Source organism: Anguilla anguilla, chromosome 16 (assembly GCF_013347855.1).
Source record: "Anguilla anguilla isolate fAngAng1 chromosome 16, fAngAng1.pri, whole genome shotgun sequence".
NCBI lineage: Eukaryota > Metazoa > Chordata > Actinopteri > Anguilliformes > Anguillidae > Anguilla > Anguilla anguilla.
Window position 1 is genome coordinate 3,912,466 of NC_049216.1, and position 23,003 is coordinate 3,935,468.

General features: G+C 42.4%; 2 protein-coding genes and 1 long non-coding RNA gene across 3 annotated transcripts in view; 2 read left to right on the forward strand and 1 right to left on the reverse strand.

Moving 5' to 3' along the window:
• The window catches only part of LOC118215754 (cleavage stimulation factor subunit 3), a 33,486-nt gene extending 21,914 nt beyond the window's left edge, over positions 1 to 11,572 (reverse strand). Inside the window, exons 1-3 of the mRNA XM_035396733.1 lie at positions 11,414 to 11,572; positions 9,820 to 9,921; positions 9,575 to 9,670 (exon numbers count right to left, since the gene is read on the reverse strand). Of these exons, the coding sequence (XP_035252624.1) occupies positions 9,575 to 9,670; positions 9,820 to 9,921; positions 11,414 to 11,440 (225 nt within the window). The 5' untranslated portion in view covers positions 11,441 to 11,572. The remainder of the gene's footprint in view (positions 1 to 9,574; positions 9,671 to 9,819; positions 9,922 to 11,413) is intronic.
• Positions 10,830 to 14,293, forward strand: LOC118215758. Its single transcript, XR_004762884.1, has 4 exons — positions 10,830 to 10,897; positions 11,912 to 11,971; positions 12,144 to 12,263; positions 13,522 to 14,293. It is a non-coding gene; the product is annotated as an uncharacterized LOC118215758 (long non-coding RNA).
• Positions 14,294 to 19,926: 5,633 nt separating this feature from the next.
• LOC118215406 (homeodomain-interacting protein kinase 3-like) overlaps positions 19,927 to 23,003 on the forward strand; it is a 54,946-nt gene continuing 51,869 nt past the window's right edge. Inside the window, exon 1 of the mRNA XM_035396167.1 lies at positions 19,927 to 20,298. Coding sequence (XP_035252058.1) covers positions 20,223 to 20,298 — 76 coding nt within the window. The 5' untranslated portion in view covers positions 19,927 to 20,222. The remainder of the gene's footprint in view (positions 20,299 to 23,003) is intronic.

Sequence of the window (23,003 nt, forward strand, 5' to 3'; positions counted from 1 at the left end):
AACGCCTGGCGGAGATCTGCACTCTACTGAGTGCACTCTTCTAGTTTTAAATGAGACGTGTGTCGCGGTAACCAATCAGATTTGATCTAAAAATCCATCAAGTAAATTGTCCCCCTTTTCAAATTTTAGTTCTATAGTTCCATAATGGAGGACTCACTGGTAATTGCTGTATCGCATGTATGTTGAGAGAAACGTGGACTATGTATTGTATAATATCATGTATTAGTTGCTAGTTGTTCGTGATAGTTTCTACCAGCCACCTAGCTAGCTAACCAGATAATGAGCTAATTAGCAAAAAAATTTTGTTGTTATCCGTGATTGTTACTCACTAGGCTAGGCAGCTGACTAATATCTTTCAGAGCTAGGTTACTATAAAAATATTTTTTATTCAGACTGGACAATGATAACTTGAAACACGACATTAAACCCGGTCAACGTTTAACGAACACAACTGTCTGTCAAAAAATAGGTGACACGCCCACTAGCGGCCGATTGCGGGATGCGGGAGCGGCGCTAGGCGGCGGAGCTGCGTGCAGTGTGGCTTCACCGTTATTCACACCTGTGGCTGCACACTACATTTGTATGCTGTGCTGTGTACTGCACTGTACTCTACACTGAAACGTACCCCCCTTAATATACATTTATAGACCTAAATAATCTTGGGCTTTTATCTGTAAGAAACCGCTTCATATTTGTACAGCTAGCATATCAACGTTAGCCAATACTCCACAATGGATCTTGGTGGTTTTGCCCTTAAGTAGCCCCCTCCCCACTGGGGTCAGTTGGTAGACTGTTTGTGGAAGAAGTACAGCTGGGTGCCGTGGTTCAGGGTTCAAGACCGGACTGTCGTTATTCGACTGTAACAGAAGCCGTACAGTGAGGGACAGGCCTGTTGGAGGTAGGGTGGTTTTAAGGAAGTCAGTGTTCCTTCAGTTTCATCTACATTAGTGTTACTACGAGGGTTACTAGTTTTGCTTACATTAGTCAGTGTTCCTTCTGTCGTACCTAAATTAGTCAATGTTCCTTCAGGTTCACCTACATTAATTATTGTTCTTTCACTTTTGTCTATGTTAGTCATTGTTCAGTTTTTCTTGCATTAGCTAGTGTTCTTCCATTTTTGCTTAGAGTCAGTGTTCCTTCAGTTTTGTTTTACCTACACTAGTCAGTGTTCCTTCAGTTTTACCACCATTAGTCAGTGCTCCTTCAGTTTTGTTTACATTGGTCTACATTGTCTACATTAGTCTGTTCCTTCAGTTTTGCCAATGCTACTCAGCGTTCCTTTAGTTTTTCTTATACTGGAGTCAGTGTTCCTTCAGTTGTCAACATTAGTCAGTATTTCTTCAGTTGTGCCTAAACTACTCATACAATGACGGTGCAAAATACTCAAACAGCATTATTAATAATTCAGACAAATCCTGAGTGAAGTCACCCTCATATCAATGCTAGTGGTGAACCAAACCAAAGCCAGCAGTTTCTGAATTCTCCATTAACTGTCAACAGTACTGCTAAAATAAAAAAAGAACACCTTAAAAACATTAAATGTTAGGGAAAAAAATTCAATATAGCTGCAAGCAGCAGTCCCAGCGTCCAAGCAGCATCAGCAACATTGGGCAGAGACTATGATGGTGGACAGCAACCTTTTAAGTAGTCAAGTGTTTTCAGAAAACTCAAAATGGCAGAAAATCCAACAAGTTGGTCTTATGGTTCTTAGAGGCAAAGTTGTTCTTTGTGAGAAGCGACATATATAGATTTCAAGTGTCCACATCAAATGCTGCAGGAATTGAAATATTCTTTAATAATTGCTAATTCAACTGACTCTTACAGCACTACCAAATGTCTAATCACCACCAAATTTGGCACTGCATTATTGGTTGGTACTCTCGTGCAAAACACCAAGTTGCATAAGAATCGGCCAGGGGATTAAAAGAACTGAGAAAAGTAAAGAGTAAATATAATTTTAAATGGTGGCCAGTTCAATATGGCGCCAACCCATAAAGCACATACCTACATTCCTAATGAGGGCTTTTGTCATTGTAGCAAGTTTGCAATGGAATAGTGATTTTAAGCAAATGAGATTATTTTTAAAAAAACATTGACCTCTATAGCGCCGCCATGTGGTTGGATTGGATTCAAACTTCAAGCTGGATTCTTCATTTAACTGTTAATGCACATATCAAGTTTCATAATTTTTTGTCATATGGTTATGGAATGATTAGCATTTTTGTGACAAGCCACGCCCACTGAAAGTTAATTGGACCGTCATTTGGCCATATTTTGAGATAAACACTGGAAAAATAAAACCTGCATAAAGGTATGCAAGATCAGGCACAATACCTCATTTCATCAAACTTGGTCCATTTTTGTAGAAGCATTTTAAGTGCTTTCCAAAAATTCAAAATGGCAGAAAAGTCAATATTATGGACTTCGGGTCCTTGGGACGCAAATTTGTGTCTCATGTGGAGAGAGACCTGCACCCGTACACCGAATTTTGCGATTAGGGCAAACGGGGAGTGTGAGCGGGGCTCTGTCTCAAGCACTATAGCGCCACCAGGTGTTCAATCTGTGCCAAACAAGGCTACCAAGTATGATGGATCCTGGGTCATTCCACTCATAGTTGAGGTGAAATGGGAGGAAAAAAAAGTTAATAAATAAAAAATAATAATCTTAAAAACAATAGGGTTCCAGCAGCTTCACAGCATGGACCCCTAATTAACACAAAGATTGTCTTCAAAAAGCAACGCACGCTTCGGTAAGGAACTTTCAGACTACACAATCGCACATACAAAACCATGGCGTGCTGACGTGCACAGCAAGACCTTCTGAATTTGACATTCACGTATGCGTCTTTGCATAGCCAGAAGAGAAGGAAAAAAAAAAAAAAAAAAAGTCTGATACTTTACATTCAAGACGAAACGCAGACAGAAGTACTCGTGAAGCATCTTTTGACACATAATTAGTCTCAATGGTACTGTGACGCAGGCTCGTCGGTCGCCAGCGTTTCCGTCTCCCGCATTCACGGCGAAGAGACACTCAGCCAGCGGTCCCTCGGGGGTTGGCGGGAATACGCTCTCGTCTCTCGCGCGTTCGAGAGGCCCGGCCGCTCGTGAGTTATCTGAAGGGCGTTTCAACAGCCTTCGAAACGAATCCAGATCTCTCGTACTAAGATGTGATGTGATGTCATGCAGACTGCGGGCCGACACTCGAAACTCAAGTGTGCAACCGCACTACTGTGGGGGAGGATTCAGGGTGAAGGGGACTTCCGAAACAGACAAAGGCATTTGCTTAGCGTGAGCGGGACGGTGTCGACAGAAACGCTTCGAGCTGCCACTGTGCAGTGGGACCCGTACGGCAAGAAGAAGAAGAAGAAAAGGCAAGATGCAAGAAATGCAAAGTACAGCATTGGTCAAGAAACACTTTATTGTGTAGTCGTGACTCGCCGTGGGCTTCCCTGTAGGTCGGAAGCAGAGTACAATCACAAAAATAAAATAAATGGAAAGGAAGGGGGGGGGGGGGGGGGGGCGGGGGTGGGAACGAGGCACAGTTCCCAGAGCCAAGGGGGGTTAAGGGGGGGTTAAGAGTACATTAGTCGTGCTTAAGATGTATCCGCGGGTCCCGTACTCCACCTGAACAGGTCTCCATACCCGGTAAGAGAGGAGGGGACGTGAACAATTAAAGCAGGATATGGTGTGCTGCACGTGTATGCGAGTGTATTGGGGGCGAGCGTTCATTAAGTGCGCTCCATAGCTGCGAGGTGCGCTCAGTGCATTGGTTTTCACTGCCTAGTTGGCACCGCAACAAAGGGGCCCGCTTGGAACCCCTAAGCGGCCCAAGCACGGCCCTTGAAGGCCCCAGGGCTGCGCGCTCCGCCGGTGCCCAGGCACCACAGCGAGGACAATGTGCAAAGCTGGCGTGCGGCGGCTGCTCGTATGTACAAACGGCAGTTTTTTTTCACCACTGTAGCTTGGTATGGACCATTGAAACAGCGACATAAAAAAATTTAGGCTTACTCTTCGAAGGTGCACGAGATTGATCAAAGCTTGACCATTGTTCTAACAAACCACAAGATGTGCGTAGAAGGTAATCCTTGCACATCTGCAACACGCCAAGAACCGAACTTCAGAGGAATTCACGAAGCAAAAACAACTGCTTTCATCCTGCTCCCAGACTCAATTTCTACATCCACATGCGACAGACTTCAGGTGCACCAAGACAGAATTGTTCTTCACCAACACGATTACAATGCAAATGTTTATTATGGTTGGGTCTACTGACCAAATATAGAGTCCCAAAACACACAATAGAATTTAGAATAATCTTTCAAAAAGTAGTTGAAATATTTACTGGATGCTCCATGTACTGCTATATATATTCCAAAAAAATACTCCACCCTAATCATCAGAACAGAACTGGAGCCACAGGGTGTTGTTACATATTGTACAAGCCAGCGCATGTTCACAAATAGACCAAAAACACCAAACGTTCACAACTGTCACATCTAACTGTGCTGAGCTTGACTAATTTAGAACTGCAACACTTATTTCTCCTAGTCAGTCAACAGCTTAGTGCACAAAGATATTTTATCTTCCGAGGAACATTAATTCATTAGCAGTGAGGCCTTGTCATGATTGGCTCATAGCCGAAAATGTACACTACAAGCCCAATCCACTACCGGCTTTACGGTCCAGCTGAAGAACTGGTTCTCGGTGCAAATGTGTTACCCTGCTGTGTGGAACTGACCTGGCCGGGGCTGGCTACATCACAAGCCCCCACGGAGTGACACGCAAAGCCAAATCTTCACAAAAACTGGACATTCCCTGTCTGGCTGCTCACCAGCGCCTCCTCTGTTCAGTCAGGAGCCTGCGTTCTCTCATACAGACTTGCAGAGTTAAAGAAATGCATGACCGGCTGTACGCATGTCGAGGACGTGCGCACAACTCTGTGCCATCAAAATCTGATCTGGGGGAGATTTGGCCGCAGTGAAGCTGCCTTACAATTGACATGGGCCATTCCAAATCAGACTACAATAAATGCAATAAAAATGCTCAAATATAAATAAAAATTGCACAGTATAATCAAGTGTTCTGGAATAAAAGGATCAGTCAACCTACACTAGAATGTCTCTTGGACTCAGTGTCCCACTTTAGCTGAAAACCTTATGTGGAGTGTTTTTACATAACACTACAGGCATTCAGCAGCCTAGCACAACCTTTTTTTTTTTAATGCATTTTTACACAGTGTCCATTTATACAGCTGGATATACACTGAAGCAATGCAGGTTAAGAACCTTGCTCAAGGGTACAAGAGCAACCTTTTGGATACAAAAGTATATTTTGTAATATTGTGCAAAGCTTTTTGTTCAAACAACTTGAGCAAAAAGGTTTTTCTTTCCACATAAACAACACACTGGCATAAAGCCATGTGACATACCTGGGCCAATCAATAGCCGTGTATGCATGGAGCACAGAGTGAAAAGTACAACAACCCAACCAGGACAGACTGGACGCACCAGGCTAATCAGTAAATGTTTTTCCCCTAAAGAAATACTTACCAACTTTTTCCAGACAGACTCAATTGGTTTTAAGAAGCAAACTCAACACAGATTTTAAATATTCATTATACATAATTTATTCATAACCCACATTACATTTGAGAGTAAAAAGTGAGCTTCAATTTAAATGAACCATGGGAACTAAACTTAAAAAATGAAAAGGAACGCTAGTAAGTTGCTATGGGAAACTTGGCAGAACTCAATTCCTTGCACTTTGCCAATTAGCCTCAGCTTAGGATAGAACTATGTATTTTGGACAAACATTATCCGATTATATCAACTGTAAATAAATGGCAATGTGAACAATATTTCATAAGAATGATATTTGCCCCTATTGTGACCCCAGTCTAATAGTGCTTTCAGTAAAAGTGCAAACGAATTGCGCGTCAATAAAATGCTTTGGCAGAAAAATGTCTAAATAAAAATGAATCACCAGATTGATTTTTTTTTTTCTTTCAAAAAGCAATTAAATAGTAAATAGTTCTCAATATAGGAAATCAACATTAGCAGATCTTTTTATACAAACAGTACAGCCCCCTGCCAACTAGCCACCTGGCTGCAATTCAAGCACAGTGCAGTGCAATTTATCACATGATAATACACCCTATTCCTAACTGCACAATACAGGTAATGCTTGTCGGATTGTTTTAAAACGTCCATTCAGAATTTCACAAATGTAAAGTAATACCACTTGATCATAACAATTACTGGATCATAGCTCAATCTGAGGGGTGGGCTGAATTATATCATTTAACACTGGATAAAGTTTCACTTTAAACGTGTTATCCACAGCTAAGACGAGAATATAAAACAGGAAAAACCGAATTCCAAGTCAAGATGTAAACAATTCAAGTGGAGCACTCCAGTTTTGATCAAACATAACACAGTGGTGGAAGCATGTACGTGGATCGGACCATAAGGTGTTTTTGTATCTACTGGTCAGAGTATAATCGACATGTATACACTTCCAGTTCAGATTTTAGTGCATTATACCAAATAAGCTATGTTTGTATTGCATCACAATTACACTAACATGACAACTCCAAACTAATGGACAGACCCCAGGGAAGTGATTTAGTCAATCTCTGGCACTTCTTAACCAACTTTGCAGGCAATACATGATCGCTAGCATAGTGTGTTGTACTTTGTATTTTATTTTTTCTCTCTAAAGTTCATAGGCTTATGACAAATGAACCAAATTAGTAGCTAGTTAGCCGGTTGGCACTATAAAATGGCTTAACTTTTATGGAAGCGCCAAAAAACAGTTACATCAACTTGTTTGTAAGGAGCTGAAGTGGTACTATGTTAACTTGCATTGTCCCTACCAAATAAACTATATGAAATGAAATAAAATTTAGACATTTTGGTGAAAGGAGTAACAAGCTTACAGCTAAAAATAACAGTTTGGCAGCAATAACGTGGTGCTAGGAAGCAACAGATCAAGCTCTAACTGTATAGCTACAGCTACAAATAGCTACAAAAAAAATGCAGCAAGCAGTTTGTCTCATTAACCTGGCACTAAAAGCAAACGTATGCACTTAATGAGCATCCAATGGATCAATCACAACCGTATGAAAATCAAGTCATGTTCCATTAGTTTGTATGGAAAGTCTGTATGTTGACACGACTGTAAGGGCGGTTAAAGTTTTCTGAATGCTGAAACTACACTTGTACCATTACAAACAGAGGTTTTAACTTGTGAATACAAATTACCCATGTAATAAGTTTAATACTATGTGGCTGACGCTTGTATGTTTTTGTACATTTTTTGTTTTAGTGAAGCGGGACAAGGATTTTGTGGATGTGCGGAGCATAAAGATATGGACGGGGGAGGGCTTAGGGACGGCAACTACCTACAATTAAATTTAAATACAAGTTGAATGTAACCAAATAAACATACAACTAATACAAAATGTTACACTGCAGCTAGGGATGGGCAGCTTAAAAAAAACAAATAATACTTAAAAAAATAAATAAATAAAAATACACTGTCAAGTAAATTGTTTCATGAATGAGTGTACTAGTTTGCCATGTACAAAGCGTGCTGCAATATCGGTGTCAAACAAGCTTTTAGCAACACTTCACCAGTTGACGGAAACTCTTAAGACATTGTAACGAGCAAAAGACTTTTGAAAGCGTATCTAACCATGATTGTTGTCCACAGGTGGTAGGAGACAATTGGCTTTCCCTGCCAGGGGCGTGGCCAATTTCAGCCAGCCAGGGTGACTCAGGTAACCGCTGAACTGGCTCCTCCCACTGTCACTCACTGTCCAGGCCTTCTGCAAACTCCCAGCCGCCCTCAGCGAGGCATGCCTCTCCTCCGATCAGCACTACCCCTCCGGTGGAGGCGTGAGCTTGGGACTGCAGAGCAGGGGTGTGAGGTTGGGACTGTGCGGAGCAGGGGGCGGGGGCGTGAGGTTGGGACTGTGCGGAGCAGGGGGCGGGGGCGTGAGGTTGGGACTGTGCGGAGCAGGGGGCGGGGGCGTGAGGTTGGGACTGTGCAGAGCAGGGGGCAGGGGCGTGAGGTTGGGACTGTGCGGAGGAGGGGGCAGGGGCGTGAGGTTGGGACTGTGCGGAGCAGGGGGCAGGGGCGTGAGGTTGGGACTGTGCGGAGCAGGGGTGTGAGGTTGGGACTGTGCAGAGCAGGGGCGTGAGGTGGGGTTCTGTGCGGAGCAGGGGGCAGGGGCGTGAGGTTGGGACTGTGCGGAGCAGGGGCCAGGGGCGTGAGGTTGGGACCGTGCGGAGCAGGGGCGTGAGGTTGGGACTGTGCGGGGCAGGGGCGTGAGGTTGGGACTGTGCGGGGCAGGGGCGTGAGGTTGGGACTGTGCGGAGCAGGGGGCAGGGGCGTGAGGTTGGGACTGTGCGGAGGAGGGGGCAGGGGCGTGAGGTTGCGACTGTGCGGAGCAGGGGGCAGGGGCGTGAGGTTGGGACTGTGCGGAGCAGGGGCGTGAGGTTGGGACTGTGCGGAGCAGGGGCGTGAGGTTGGGACCGTGCGGAGCAGGGGGCAGGGGCGTGAGGTTGGGACCGTGCGGAGCAGGGGTGTGAGGTTGGGACCGTGCGGAGCAGGGGGCAGGGGCGTGAGGTTGGGACCGTGCGGAGCAGGGGCTGGCTCACAGGGGAGAGCACGGGAGTAACGCACACCTCACCTGCAGGGCTCCACGCACGAGGTACCAGCGGCAAACGAGGTAACCTGGGGTTTACGGTCAGTGACACAAAATTAGGAAGAAAAAAAAAAAGGGATATGGGACTGCATTTGCTCGCTACTGATAAAATTATTTAGGAAAAGGAAAAAAGGGAAAAAAAATGGCTGTCTGCTCAGCTTATATCTATAGAAAAGGGTTTGCAAAGCAAGCGTGTCATTTTCTCTGCATTGTGCTACACACACTGCTAATGTAGCCACATACTTGGGTAGAATCCATTACAGCACACATGGGGGGGGAGGGGGGATGGGAGGGGAAAGGAGCATCAAAGCAAACCAAAGAACGCTCGGTTTAAAAATAAACGTTCCAGGCGTGTATGCTGCAAAAGTGTTTGCAGGAAGGGCACTGTAAACAAACGCCCTAACTGATCTATAACTGAGGTGTAGCACCAAAACTGAAGACTGTCTTTCATGAGTAAAAAAATATTTTTTTTAAATAAAAATAAAAAGACCTCAAAGAAATGACACAGGAGGCAATAAATTGACACGACAAGTGAATAAAAGGCTAAACCACTCCAATACCATTAAAATAGTTTTAATGCCGTTGCAGACCAACATGCAACAATGTGCACTTTGACCCCTGTATAATGTAAAAAATGATAAGATGGCCATAACCCCTGGATCATTACCAATTTGCTGCTGGAAAAGAAATGGGTTAAATTTCACTTCTGTGTGTCTCTCTCTCTCTCACACACAGTTTGCTTGAAAACCACATTTATCATTTGCCAAGTAGTGTGAATTTCACATTGCTGATACTGAAAGAATTACACACACACCCATGCACTTGTGTCATTTGCGTAAGCAATGAAAGTAAAATACTCATTAACCTCGGCTTCAATGTATAGCTTCCAGAATCTGCCAGAACTTGGGAACTGGGCGACAAGTCGCTCGTAAGTCTTCCTCGCTTTGTCTATAGGTTGGTTCTAGAAAGTAAAAGGTTTTCATGATATGCACGTGATTCGCAAAACCAGAGGCTTTAAATTTTTTTTTTTTGGGTTGTTGTCGTTGCCGTTGTTAAGATACCCGACCCATTACCCCAGTTAGAAGAAAATGCAATCCTGCATCACTAAACCTGTGCTTCTCGAATCAGAATGCTCCAAGCGTCAAGGTCATAAGGGTTCTCTTCCAGCTTCTTCTCGGCCTTCTTCACCTTCTCTGGGATGTACTCTGCAGCCTGAAAGATGCAACGAACATGAGAAAATGCACTACATATATATATATATACACAATCACAGCTACTGACCACATGCTATAAAAACTAAAATGCTATCTAATTCCATATTAAAATTACCTTAAAAGCACAAAGAATGAATTAATCATGTCACCCATCTTGATAGTTAGTTATATGGAAGCAACTAAATATGGCTAGGCCTATTTGTACGCTGCCCTTATACTGTAAACACGTGAAAGGGCTAAACTTGTAACCCAGCCATTTTTGTCATCAAGCCAATAGCTGACTACACAGATAGCTAGTGACTAGCAAATGTAAACAAGCAGGTTCGGTTGCGGTGGATCCAGAGTCAGCTAGGAAGCAAATTCCAACTTTGGTGAATAAAAGAAAATCAACGTTGAGAAAACTGACCCGATTCAACTGCATTTATATAACGGGTTGTTACACGTTTTTGTCAGCATGCATGCGGGTTTGTTGATGCTACGACGCCAATTAATAAGCCACTGCCACACGGGAGTATGGCCGGACAAAGGCGGGAGAGAGCCACGCTGCCGGCTTGGGTATCCGGGGGATACACGGACGCGTAAAATGTGGAAGACTGGCCACAATCACAATCAGCCCTACCTGCCTCAGCCAAACTAACGTTACCGGATACAAACGAGATATCCCAGAGCCCAACATCAACGTCCACTTACATTAAAATTGTGCCGATTATATTATGAATTACATTTTTGTACCGATGTAGCAGGTTAACTTGGATAACCAAATACCACGTTACCTTAGGGCCAATAGTTAGGCGCAGTGCAGCGGAAACTAGCGATATATCAATACTTGAGCAAACTCTCCGCGGCCCAGCGCTAGCTTAAGGAATCCTGCCGCTGGTTTTAATAAACTAGCCTAGCAGCTAGCAGCCAAGAAGCCGCCATTTTTCTCACGACCTGGGAGCCGGTAACCAGAAAGCTTCCACGATTACCAAACGGTATCTAAAATTATTGTATTAATAGAAATATTAATATCCAAACGAGTTTAGCAACATCAATCCAGGACGGATAATCCGTTATTAACTTGCGTTAGCTAGCTATCGGTGAATATTATGCTACTAGCAGTGCTAGCCATCATCGTTAGCAAGCCGGGTACTAGTACTAAACAATGTTGTATTCCGCTTTAATCGGTCTTAACGCGGTATTGTTTCACCGTTTAGCTACATTTAACTCTAACAATATATACAACGTAGCTATAGCTAGCGATCAATAAGTGTTAACGTTATATCATTTTACATCGACAGCTAGCTACGAGATGGAGTTTTTATTAAGCATGTGTGTTCAATTAGCCTGCCAGCTAGCTTAGCAGGCTAATATACGGTGAGTCTAAACCTGGCTAGCGACAAGCTAGCTAGTGTTTCCAAAGTACGGCAAGATTTAGCTAACTTCAACGTTAGTCTACTTAAAACGCAGATCTATCTCAGTGTCTCTCATAAAACACCACACGCACTCACCTGATCCGGCGTTCCCTCCACAGACATGGCTGATTTTCTTCTACCACTGTACCCAAAACACAAACTGTTTGAGCATGACCGAGGTACCTGCCGTACCCACACACTGTGCAGCTCCTCTTAAAATGGCGTCACGGTTGGACTTCGTAAAATATCTTCTGTGGAAGAGGACGCGCCCCTGTGGGCTGGATCTCCGCATGCACAGATCCAGAGATCAGTTAATTACACAAACAAGGCGCCAAACGCACTATCGCGCTTCAGCATATAAGGCTATGCAAAATCTATAAAGTGCCAGTCATTTTAGTAAAATTCTGCACTGAATACAAATAAAGCAGCATAAAGTCGAAACTATGTGAAGTGTTTTAAAACAATTTCTAACATACACGTATAGTAACATATCGTTGAGGTGGCTGAGATTAGTGTATTTCCAACGATCTGGGCCACATTCTAATTGCATGTTCTTAAAAAGCACACACAATCTCCCTGCCCTTTCCTCCACAGCTTGACTCTGAAGACAGTCTTTCACCTGATGACGAAGATTGAATAATAGAAGGAGACCATGTAAGCAGACAGGGGGAAGTTGATTGTCTGTGTTGGCATCATTCCTTTTATGAAAAGCTTTTCACTTTATTCAGTAAACCTAACAGTTAGAAGTGTATAATCCTGTCACAATTCAGCAGGTGGGTGATGTGTCTTGTACCTAACGTTGTCTTGGTGTATTCTCCTTGTGCAGCGAATCTGATGATTCTGATCCTAGAGATCTGAAATCACCATGGTGATTCAGATCACTGTGTCTGAGATCTGAAATCATCATCAATCAGCATCAGTGAAGTTGCTGAAGAAAGCAGAGGAGGTAAACAATGGCATAATGAACAAACTGATTGTGCGCAAGTGAGTTTATGAGAGCGAAGATTATTCGGAGGAACTCATTTAGGAGTAAACCCATTCAGGGAACAATGAGTAGGATTGGTGGAATCTGATCTGAGGTATGAGTATGAAATCCTATAGACAGTGTGGTTAAAATGTGTGAGATAGTGGGACCAGAGAGGGTAGGATTGCACATCACTTATCACACTGTTAGTTGGGGGAATGGGAAACGATCAGGCCTGGGTCAAAAACATATTTTTGTTTTGGATTCAAATACTTTTCTGTGCTCTATTGATCTTGCCTGGTGTAATTGAGCCTGCCAATATGACCAGAAGGCGGGGTTTGCAGTTTTTGAGAGTATTTCATTGGTTCCAATACACCAGACAAGATCAGTAAAGCATAGAAAAGTATTTGAATCCAAATCAAATACGTATTTGACTCAGGTCTGGAAACGATATCTAAGTTGTACCAGATCTGTACCAGTCAAATTCACCAATGTTTGAGACTAATATTGAATTGGGCTGTAGTCATCACATTTCAGTGACTGTGCAATTCATTGCTGAATAGCGCATGTAACATACACAGTGTTTAATATTGGATATTGGCAGTGGACTATTAAATGCTCCTTGTGATGTAGACCAGTGTTTCTCAACCCTGGTCCTGGGGACCCACTGCCCTGCATGTTTTAGATGTCTCCCTGCTCCAACACACCTGATTCAAATGAATGGGTCGTTATCAGGCTTGATGACAACCCATTCATTTGAATCAGGTGTGTTGGGGCTGGGAGACATCTAAAACAGGGATCATCAACTCTAGCCCTCGAATCCAAATCCAGCCCTGGTTTTCTTTTCTTTGCTACTGATTGGCCAGACTGTCTTCACACCTGACTCACAGGCAAAGGGAGGGTGGAAAACCAGCAGTTCTCGGCCCTCGAGGACCGTGAGTTGCTGATGCCTGATCTAAAACATGCAGGGCAGTGGGTCCCCAGGACCAGGGTTGAGAAACACTGATGTAGACCTCAGCCCACAGGGTATAGTTGTAGAACATGTCATCATGTTTCCTGTCGTGTTGGGCCAAAGGACTTGGATGGGTTTGGCTGTAGAAGAGTGGCATGTACAGAATGAACATGAATACTTTTGACATGGCCCCTATCGCCTCTCTGGCAGTCACCCTAACCCCCCCCCCCCCCTCCCCCTTCCAATATTGCCAGCTCACTTTCTATCTCCGTTCCTTTTCGCTGCCAGCATGACCACTAGGAACACCATTCAGGACCCCAACACACAGTGCTTTTCAACACCTCCAGGTGTCAAACCTTCTATGCAAAAACCGATGACTGGAAGATAACAAAACCATTTACTGCATGATTTCACATCAGAGAGGGTTGGAACCTTTCAACCTTTATTCCACTTATGCTTTAACCCTTCAACCCCTGGAGATTGTGTTTCCTGTTTTTTTTAGATAAATATGATTTGGAATACATAATTATTCACTGTTTGCTAACATTTAATATACACATTTGGCTAAATTTCCTAAATTGCTCAGCCTAACTTCCCATGGAAACTTTTGGGACTTTTCCAGGAAGTTACCAGAAAAAAAGCACCCATGAGATGCAGTACTATCTGTCAGACACCCGTAGCACATTGTCTGGTTGATAGGGGATCATTATATAAATTGACTGTCGTTGATTTAAAATGGGAAGAAACACTGATCGGATTAAACCCTCCATACGCTAACAGTAAATATGCAAATATTTGCTAAATTTCATGTGAATCTGGGCACTTCTATGGAGAGGTGGGAGAGGGCAACTTCATGGTAGACTGCTGGGTCACTGAAACACAACTTCAGGATATGGAGCGACACCCCCCGGCTGTAAACCAATCAGCTTGCAGAATGATTAGACATGTGACCAGCAGCAGATTATAAATTTCATATTTATAGTGGGGATAAAAAATGTTTCCCTCTTATTGCTCGTATAAATGTGGACGGGGTGTGACCGCCTGTGCTGCAGAGGCTGTTGGGAAGGCTCTAAATGTCTGGTTGCAGTGCAGTGTAAAGCTTGCATTTATGAATGGTTTCTCCACCATGACGACTACTAACAGTGAGGAAACAGCAACAGTTTCACCACCTTTAACACAAAATGCTCCATCTCTGACAGAGTAAAAAAAAAAAAAAAGATTTATGGGGGGATTGGGGGGGTCTGACCCCCCTATTTAAGACTTGGACCCCCCCAAAAGAGGTAAAAACAACAGGTCAGGGGAGTCGATTCATTTATATATCCTTTTTACCTGTAATCGTAAATATTACAATATATTTCCCATCAGTGGCGTCACTAGGGTTGGTGTCTAGTGACGCCACTGATGTGATATATATTGTAATATTCACAATTAAAAGTAAGAAGGATATATAAATGAATCGACTCCCCTGACCTGTTGTTTTTACCTCTTTTGGGGGGGTCCAAGTCTTAAATAGGGGGGTCAGACCCCCCCAATCCCCCCATAAATCTTTTTTTTTTTTTTTACTCTGTCAGAGATGGAGCATTTTGTGTTAAAGGTGGTGAAACTGTTGCTGTTTCCTCACTGTTAGTAGTCGTCATGGTGGAGAAACCATTCATAAATGCAAGCTTTACACTGCAACCAGACATTTAGAGCCTTCCCAACAGCCTCTGCAGCACAGGCGGTCACACCCCGTCCACATTTATACGAGCAATAAGAGGGAAACATTTTTTATCCCCAACCTTTTGTTTTTACCTAATTTGGGGGGGGGGGGGGGGGGGGGCAAGTCTTAATTAGTGGGGTCAGACCCCCCCCAAACCCCCCGTAATTTGAACCCTGAGTGTATCAGTGTGCATATGGGCATTAAATACATCTACAGGAATATTCCTAATTTATTCCATCCTCATTTCCACAATGTAGTCCAGGGACTTCAAAGTAGCCATTTATTAGATATAATGTGCCAAAGCGTTGCGGCACTCGCTTCAGGCATACGTTCTTCCTACAGAACTAGTTTTTAAAATTAGGTTTGCACGCGATCGTGCGCCAGGAGTGTTGTGACGCAGTACACTTCCTCGACAGCAGAGGGCGCCCAAAAGCTACCGAGAGCGTTTTTGTACTGAAAGAACAGGCTACGGTAAACGAGCCCAGAGACGCTCATCCAAACACGTGCTGGAAAAAAAAAAGTCATTAGCTTGCTGTAACCGTGACACCGCGCAGTGCTTACCTCAAAAGATTGATGACAACAGGTGAAACGGGTGCTGTGTGTCAGTGGGCGTCGCCACACGTTATAAAGGCAATTGCATGTTGGTATGAGGTGTCTGTTGGCATGTCCATCTGGCATAGGCCTGCATCAGGTTATGTCACTTTGGTATATATGGTCGCTTCGGTATATGGTGACATGATAAACTGAGCGAGGGTATCGCGTAGGTCTACATGTAATGTCACATATCAATATTTTCAGTATTTCAGTCTTTGTAGAGATGGAACAGATTTGGCTCTCCTCCAGCACCAGTAGGCCAGGCCAGGTCTATTTTAGAATTTCATTTTGTTTGCAGTAAGCCACCTCACGGTTAGCTTTAATGTTAAAACATCATATCCCTTACCATTATTCGTTTTCTTAGAAGCCACCATCATCTAGATTAGAGCAATTTATACAGCTCACATTTACACATCAATTTACGCATGCATCTGGATAGTTAGGCTACTGAAGGAATGACTCGACTAATCTGGGAATTAGCTAAACCGGCAGCCCAATATGCGCAACATCGGTTCTTTAACCACTATGGTGTAGGCTACTGTTTCGATCTTTAGCATGTGGTGTTCCTATCTAACAATCGGGTAATAGCAAGCTTATAGCAGATATTGACTCTATTACAATTGCAACTTGATATAATAACTTACACATCCCCGACGATCGTTTCAAAGCATTGACCTGCTTTCGTCGTGCCAGCCTCGCTATAAATAAAAAGGGTGACCACGCTTTACCAAAGGTTACTTTGATATTTTAGGAGGTAGGCGACTTTGATATTTTATTTATAGCTCACGGGTTTTTGGAATTTGTACCCATGGCTCTAAAAAGTGTTATTAACGCGGTCATCATAACAAAACGACGTAGGCATGACCTTGTTATCGTCGCGGCAATCTAAACGCAGATAATTCCCCAGTCCCCGCACAGACATGATCGTAAAGCCGGTGTGCAGACTTAGGACTTTGGGGAAGGGAGGCAGAACTGGCCTACACCTGTTGTCTTACCAGCTGAATCCAGGCTTTGTTTATTCCCAGTAGGGGGCTAACAGTTGCCTGATGGATTAGGTTACCCATGTCCCACAGTTGGCTACCCCGGCAAGTGATAGTTTATGACAGGCCAAAGCTGCTTCTTCTGTTAGTCTTGTGCTTCCAGAGTGTCTGCATATGTGTGCGACCATGTCATTTGTAACTGCGTTGGTAAACTTAGAAGATGGCACTCCTCAATGTAGCCTACTTAAATATAGCCTTAGAAAAGCATTTTTAGCTTTCTGGCGCCTGGCAGAGCAGCGCCGGAGAGCCTAATTGCTGCATCTTTTGTGCTGAATAAAAGCAGTTAAAGAAAGACAGGCTAGTTCAGGCAAAAAGAGAGAGAGAGAGGACAGAGTTACAGTTATTTCTTGTGTCTAATCCTAGTACACCAGATGTATTTCCTATGCATTTCAGTGTATTGCAAGGATTGGAAGAGCCTGCATTTGCAATCCAAATTGGTGGAGAACAGAAAAGGAATTATAAAGTAAATAAACGAAAGAAGAAAAAAAAATGTCCAGGGCATTGCAAAAGTCTAAACGCAAACTTGTGGTCAGGCTGTAAAAAAAAAAGGAAAATAATAGAATGCACTTTCCAATTCTGAACATAATATAACCAAAGATTTTAGACAGTTCTCCTGTCCATAAGTGATGTAATGCATGTGGCTGACGCCTGACTTACTGTGGCCAGTGTATTTTTTTTGTGGGGGCGAAAGTCCAGGTTTACACTCGCCGGACTTTGAGAAAGGGGCCGTGTTCCACAGAGAGCAGAGGCAAGAACATGAAAGCGGAGGCTTCCATGTTTTATTCCTCTTGTATTTTCAAAGGACAAAGCGTGCTGAAATGTCACATACAACCTTCAAACAGTCTCTCTGCTCTTCTTCTACTGTTTTCAGAGACTCGCGTAATGGCTTTTACGTGACATATCCCCCTTTTTTTAGAATTTGGTGTATAGGAAAAAGAAATGAGGACTGATTTCCACCAACACGCATCTCTAAAATCCAAATCATTTCACTGGTGGCACGGTAATGGTCATTGCCAGCTGTTTCTTGACGTATGATTTTGTATTCCCCTGGAGCTGTCATGTGACACATTCATGTTATGTAGCTTGGAGCAAGATCCAGTCTTTTCTGTTCTATTTCTGAAATGTTAATGAAACAAGCTGTATGTGATTAAAATGCCATTTGAGTCGTGCATTACTTTATTGCGGTGTGCAAGGTTAATGTTTATTTTTTATTTTACATATTTGCTCTGAATTGTACATATTGGTGTTGTTAATGAAATAGCCAAATCACAAGATTTGCATGTTTGGTAATATAATGCCATTATTGGTTCTGTTATGCCCCTAATAGCAGCATGACATAATATTTTCCATTGAAAATGACTATGGGTATTTTATAGGATTATATAATATGTAGAAGAATCAGAAAGATTGGAGACAAATTAACCCACTTATTAATTGGGTTAATCTCCTTACCTCCCACCTGGTCTACCTTTAGAAAATCTACATTTTAATCTAAAAATCCTCCCTCAATCGGAATTGGCCCTTAAACCTTTTGAAGAGTAGGTTTTTTGGAATGTTTTTACAAAATTCTAAGTCAGTATTCTAGAACTGCATTGCAACATTTTAATTACATATTTGTGATCTTACGCCATAAAGGGTTAAGTCATGCTGAATCTGCTTAACTCATCGGAGTGTGAGATGCAGTTGACTGTCTTCTTAAACCTGATTAGGAAAACAAGCAGTAGCAAGATGGGGCAAGCAGCTGGCTATTTCTCCTTCCAAGAGCATGACATTAGAAAATGTCACCTCCAGCAGGCCATTTGGCTAGCTGTGTTTGACCAGCTGGCCCGGGGCTAATCCTTCGCCAATGTCTTGTGAGGCTCTTGTGAATCAGGGTCCATACACCACTGTGCTGCTCTCCTGAGTACATATTTGAACTGAATTTGAAGTAATTCAACCCTCTTGATCAGTTGTGTACGAAACTCTGCAAGTGATTCCAGAGGAAGCTCTCACATGTCAGTGCTGATTGGAAAGACCTTTTTTTAAAATCTTTCGTGTCACCACAGTTTTGACAAGTTGACTTTTCTGTATGGACACCAGCGTACTGTTGCGCTTTCTGCTACAGTACCTGCCAAAGGTTTGCATGCAAGCAGTGCTGTCCTGCTTCCATGAAGGAACAGAAACAATATTTCAACCAAAAAACCGCCTGTGTACAATGCGGACATTTCAAGCCTTTTTAAGGCTCTCCGGTCACTAACTGCCATGGTTACAGCAAGTTTTCATATTATTCGGCATTACTCATTTTAATAGTTTTCAGCAGATACTCAGAATTTGAAATGAGGACCTTCCACAGCATGTTGTATTTCTGTTTAAGGGCTTCCTGAGAGAAAATGAAATGTTGTTGTATCACTACATTTTATTATAAGTCTTAAAAAGAATACTTTGAAGGAAAATGGAATCGGTAAACATGGGTTGATTTGTACTTCTGAGGCAAGCAATAATATAAACAATGTTTTAACCTCTTAATTTAACAGTTTTTTGAGCCCACATGCAGATTGTGTTGCATGTTTCAGAAAATATAGCTTTGTTGGCTTGCATGTGAAGCATTCATAAGAAATATATAAAGACTGTTACTATTTAAAAATACATTTTTACAGAGAAGTATGATTGTGGAATAGAAAATTCATATATTAAACATGGTGCCACCATGTCAGCCCCATGCATTTAATTTACATTCAGCAAGAAGAAATGTTGTTTAGTTCAGATTATGGTGAACACTGAACTAAATGAAATACAAAGGAAGTATTATTATTATTATTATTATTATTATACAATGTATTATTTGTCACGGCTTTGCAAAAACGAACTTTGTTATTGAATTGAATTGGATAGCATAGCATTTAATAAACCCTGGCAGTTTCATATTGCATACTTAGATGGCTTGCAAAAGTGACTGAAAACATCTCTGGATTGATTAATTTCATATATTAATGTGGGTACTGCTGTTCGTGGACAGTTCGTCATTAAATCGTTTTATAAAATATATTTTTCAATGGGACTTCACATGTAAACAAATATATATTGCGCGCAATAACGCGCGCTGAAAAATACCGTATTAAAGGAAAAGTAACGAAGTGAACATTTATAAATACCTCACTAATATTTTTATTTTATTGTTCGAATAGTATTTCTTTAAAACATTGTGACTTGTGATATAATGTATGTTCCTAATGCTAATATTTGCCCATCCAACGTGCTTAAGTATGAAATTTGGCTATTGTGTGCGCTGTGATTATTCACGCGTATATTACGGTAGACTGGGCGAGTTCTACGATCGATTGGTCTGGTCTCCTGCGTGTCGCACAGTGTTCCACTCTCAGCCCAAAGAGAGACATGTTAGAGACCAGCTTGCACAGAGATCAGCTGGGATACAGGGGCAGTGGGTCCCTCTTCTAAACGGGGAAAATGGGCTTCATAGCCCCCACGTCCAAGAGAAAAGCAATCTTTCCAGAAACGAGAACTCGTTAGCTACGTTGCTGGATTGGTATTGTCCAGTTGAATGGTTGTGTACGTCAGTTGTTTGAAGTTTGAAATGTGGGAGATGGTGGTTTTGTCGAGAGCGAGTTTTCCCCTCCTGTTGTCCAGGACAAGATGGCAGCAGTACATACATACGGAGCATGGTGTGGGCACAATATAACTCCATAACATGTTCACAGAAGCCCTGGATTCTATCACATGTGACTATCTGTGAAGGTAAATAGTTAACATTTCTGTTTTTATTGGCAACTATCTTTCTCTGTTGTAATTTGGTTGTTATCTAGTGATAAGTATGAAAAATGGCTGGCTTCTGCATGCTAATGTCTGCTTTTCAGCAAAGTAGCCACCCTGTTATCAATCTTTATGGAAAGCGTGTTTAGTTGGTTAATAGACAAATCTAGTTTACATAATCGACTTTATTTTCAGCTTGCTGTTATTGGTCTGGGCAGCTTGCTTTCTGTCCTAATCCCCGTCAGCCCAGGAAGCAATATCGATAGCCTAGCAGCTTGTCACCTCGCTCACTATAGCGTTCTTGCTAGATTGATAACTAGCAAGCTAGTTTAACTTTTATTTGTTTACTATTCATCTCGTTTTCTGGTTGTAAGATTTCCTTTAGCCTGTTGCTAGTTAAAGTTTACGTATAACACTGTCTCTAATCGCTTTGCTGGGAGTAGCTGTCGTTACACCCGTGACATTATTTTCATTCGCTGTGGTTTGGCGTAAACTCTTGGCTGTTCGCTAATTATCACGTAATCATACAACATTCTCAGATTTCACAAGAATCTGCAATTTTGTGAGCTGGCAAGTGCAAATGGATTAACGTTAGGTAATGTTACTTAACTCAGTCCAGGCAGTGGATAAACTATTGTCAGCTCGGTAACTGTTTCCCATTTAATGTTATGAAACATTTTTAAAAAAATAAACAGACTTACATAATGTATTTAATTAATACATATTGAGACAACTGAATGAAAATAAACAATTAATCTCATCAAGGGTTCAGATTGATATCTATGAAGATAGGTGCAGGTTCTGGTAAGTTCGCTAGCTGGGGAGCGTTTTATTTGCTAACGATGTTCGTGCACGTTGGTGCAGGGCTTTGGCTGGCTTGCGAGTTAGGTAACAAACCCGTGAGACAACGGAATTATGCTCCATGATGTTAGCCAAATACATCCAAAATCCCGTGTTTTTCTCTAGCACATGGAATTATGTAGATCTTGTGTTGCGTGGCTGTTTAAGTTAGCCGTTTCGCATTCAGCGCATATGTATTTTGAAGCAGCAAAGCACTTTTTCTCACATTATCTGTGTTGGGTATCGGCCAACATTCAGAAGTGAAACTCTCACTTAAGCAGAGGGAAACAACTACGTGTTTATAGGAGGGGTCTCCAGCCCCGGACTAAAAAGGTCCAGAACAACACTGATGATAATTTGCATTGCAACTGTGGTAATTTGCAACTGACAATTTGCCACTTTTAGACGTGAGAATGCGCGAACATTTTTAAAATTATCTGCTAGTTTCTGAATGTTCGACTCAAAGTGCCTCTGAGCCACAAATACCGACTAGCGTTTCCCTCTTGAGCACAAATTCATAAGTAGCATCTGAGTAATATCGTATTTTGAGTCCGCAGGTGGATTCACATCATATTTGATGAGGCTAAAAACAGTCATGAATGGTGCACGAGACCCAGAGTCATTTTCTGCTCTCTGACGCCAGTCAAACGGCAACACAATCCCTTTCATGGGGGATATTATATATAGGAAATAAAATTAAAAATAAAATGTGGGTTGCAGCTATTTGAGAAGAATGAGTATTTACTTTTTATAGGAAGTAGAATTGAAGTCACGTGATCATGTGGCCGCAATCTTGGAAAGGAACAGAAGGCCAGCCCCGCTTTTGTTTGCTCTGCCATTAGTTGAGTCTGGAAAAGTACACGGCCGAAATGGATGCGTGCGTGCGTAATTGTGCCAAATACGGCTGTGCTATTGACCTCCCTGCCACAGGAAGAGGCTGGATGAAATCCCCACCTCGCATTCCTGGACATGCGCCGTAATCTTGTGTTGCAATGCATTTCAGAACTTGGAGGCTTGGCCGTTCTTGTGTGTGCATTCTTTTGAATGCGGTGCATCTTGTTGACTGTAGACTATTTTCTGCCTCTTGCCTCATACCAAGTTCTTTCTTCGCATAAAAAGTTCTTTCCTGGTATAAAAACAAATTGATGAAAGAAGTTTGAACTTTGTTTGCAATGCAAGACTCCTGCTACTTTATTCAGAAGAGCATTGTATTATGGTTCATCAGCTTTTATATCCTTTTTGTGTTTAAAAAAATAAAATTTTTAGTCGCTTTACAGTATTACTCCAAATTGTAGCTCGTGTGCGTGTCAGCCAGCATTTGTTCTTTGAACGCCCTCAAAAGAGCAAAGTTTGAGTCACTCTTTCTGTGCAGTGTTGGTCGAGTGTTTATCGGGTCCTTGACAACGCATATTTTTTTCTCCTCGGAGACGCTGTCCCAGCAACGAGCTGTCTGAAAACAGACGAATACATCTAAGAGAGACCGTTAACAGATGCCTCCAATTAATCACTTAATGTGATTAGCGTGTTTAGCGACATTAACCAGCTTTTTTTAAACCTCTACACAGTTTATTATGCAACCGTCTACAGTGCCCTCCATGTGTGTTCCACAATAGATTTTTTTTTCAAAAGTAGTACGTGGGACGACGTACGTCATTGACTGCGATGAGCCATGCCTTTGTATTTTGATTGGATATTGGACCGAGTGCTTGTTGTCCGGTAAACAATGCGCTGATGCAGTTTCTAGTCGACGTGGATAAAATCCGCGCTTGCAACAAACTGATAAACATATCGGCCTGAGCTGAAGACAAGGGTTTAACAGACACCGGTTTTTCCTAGAAGCAGCCTTCTGG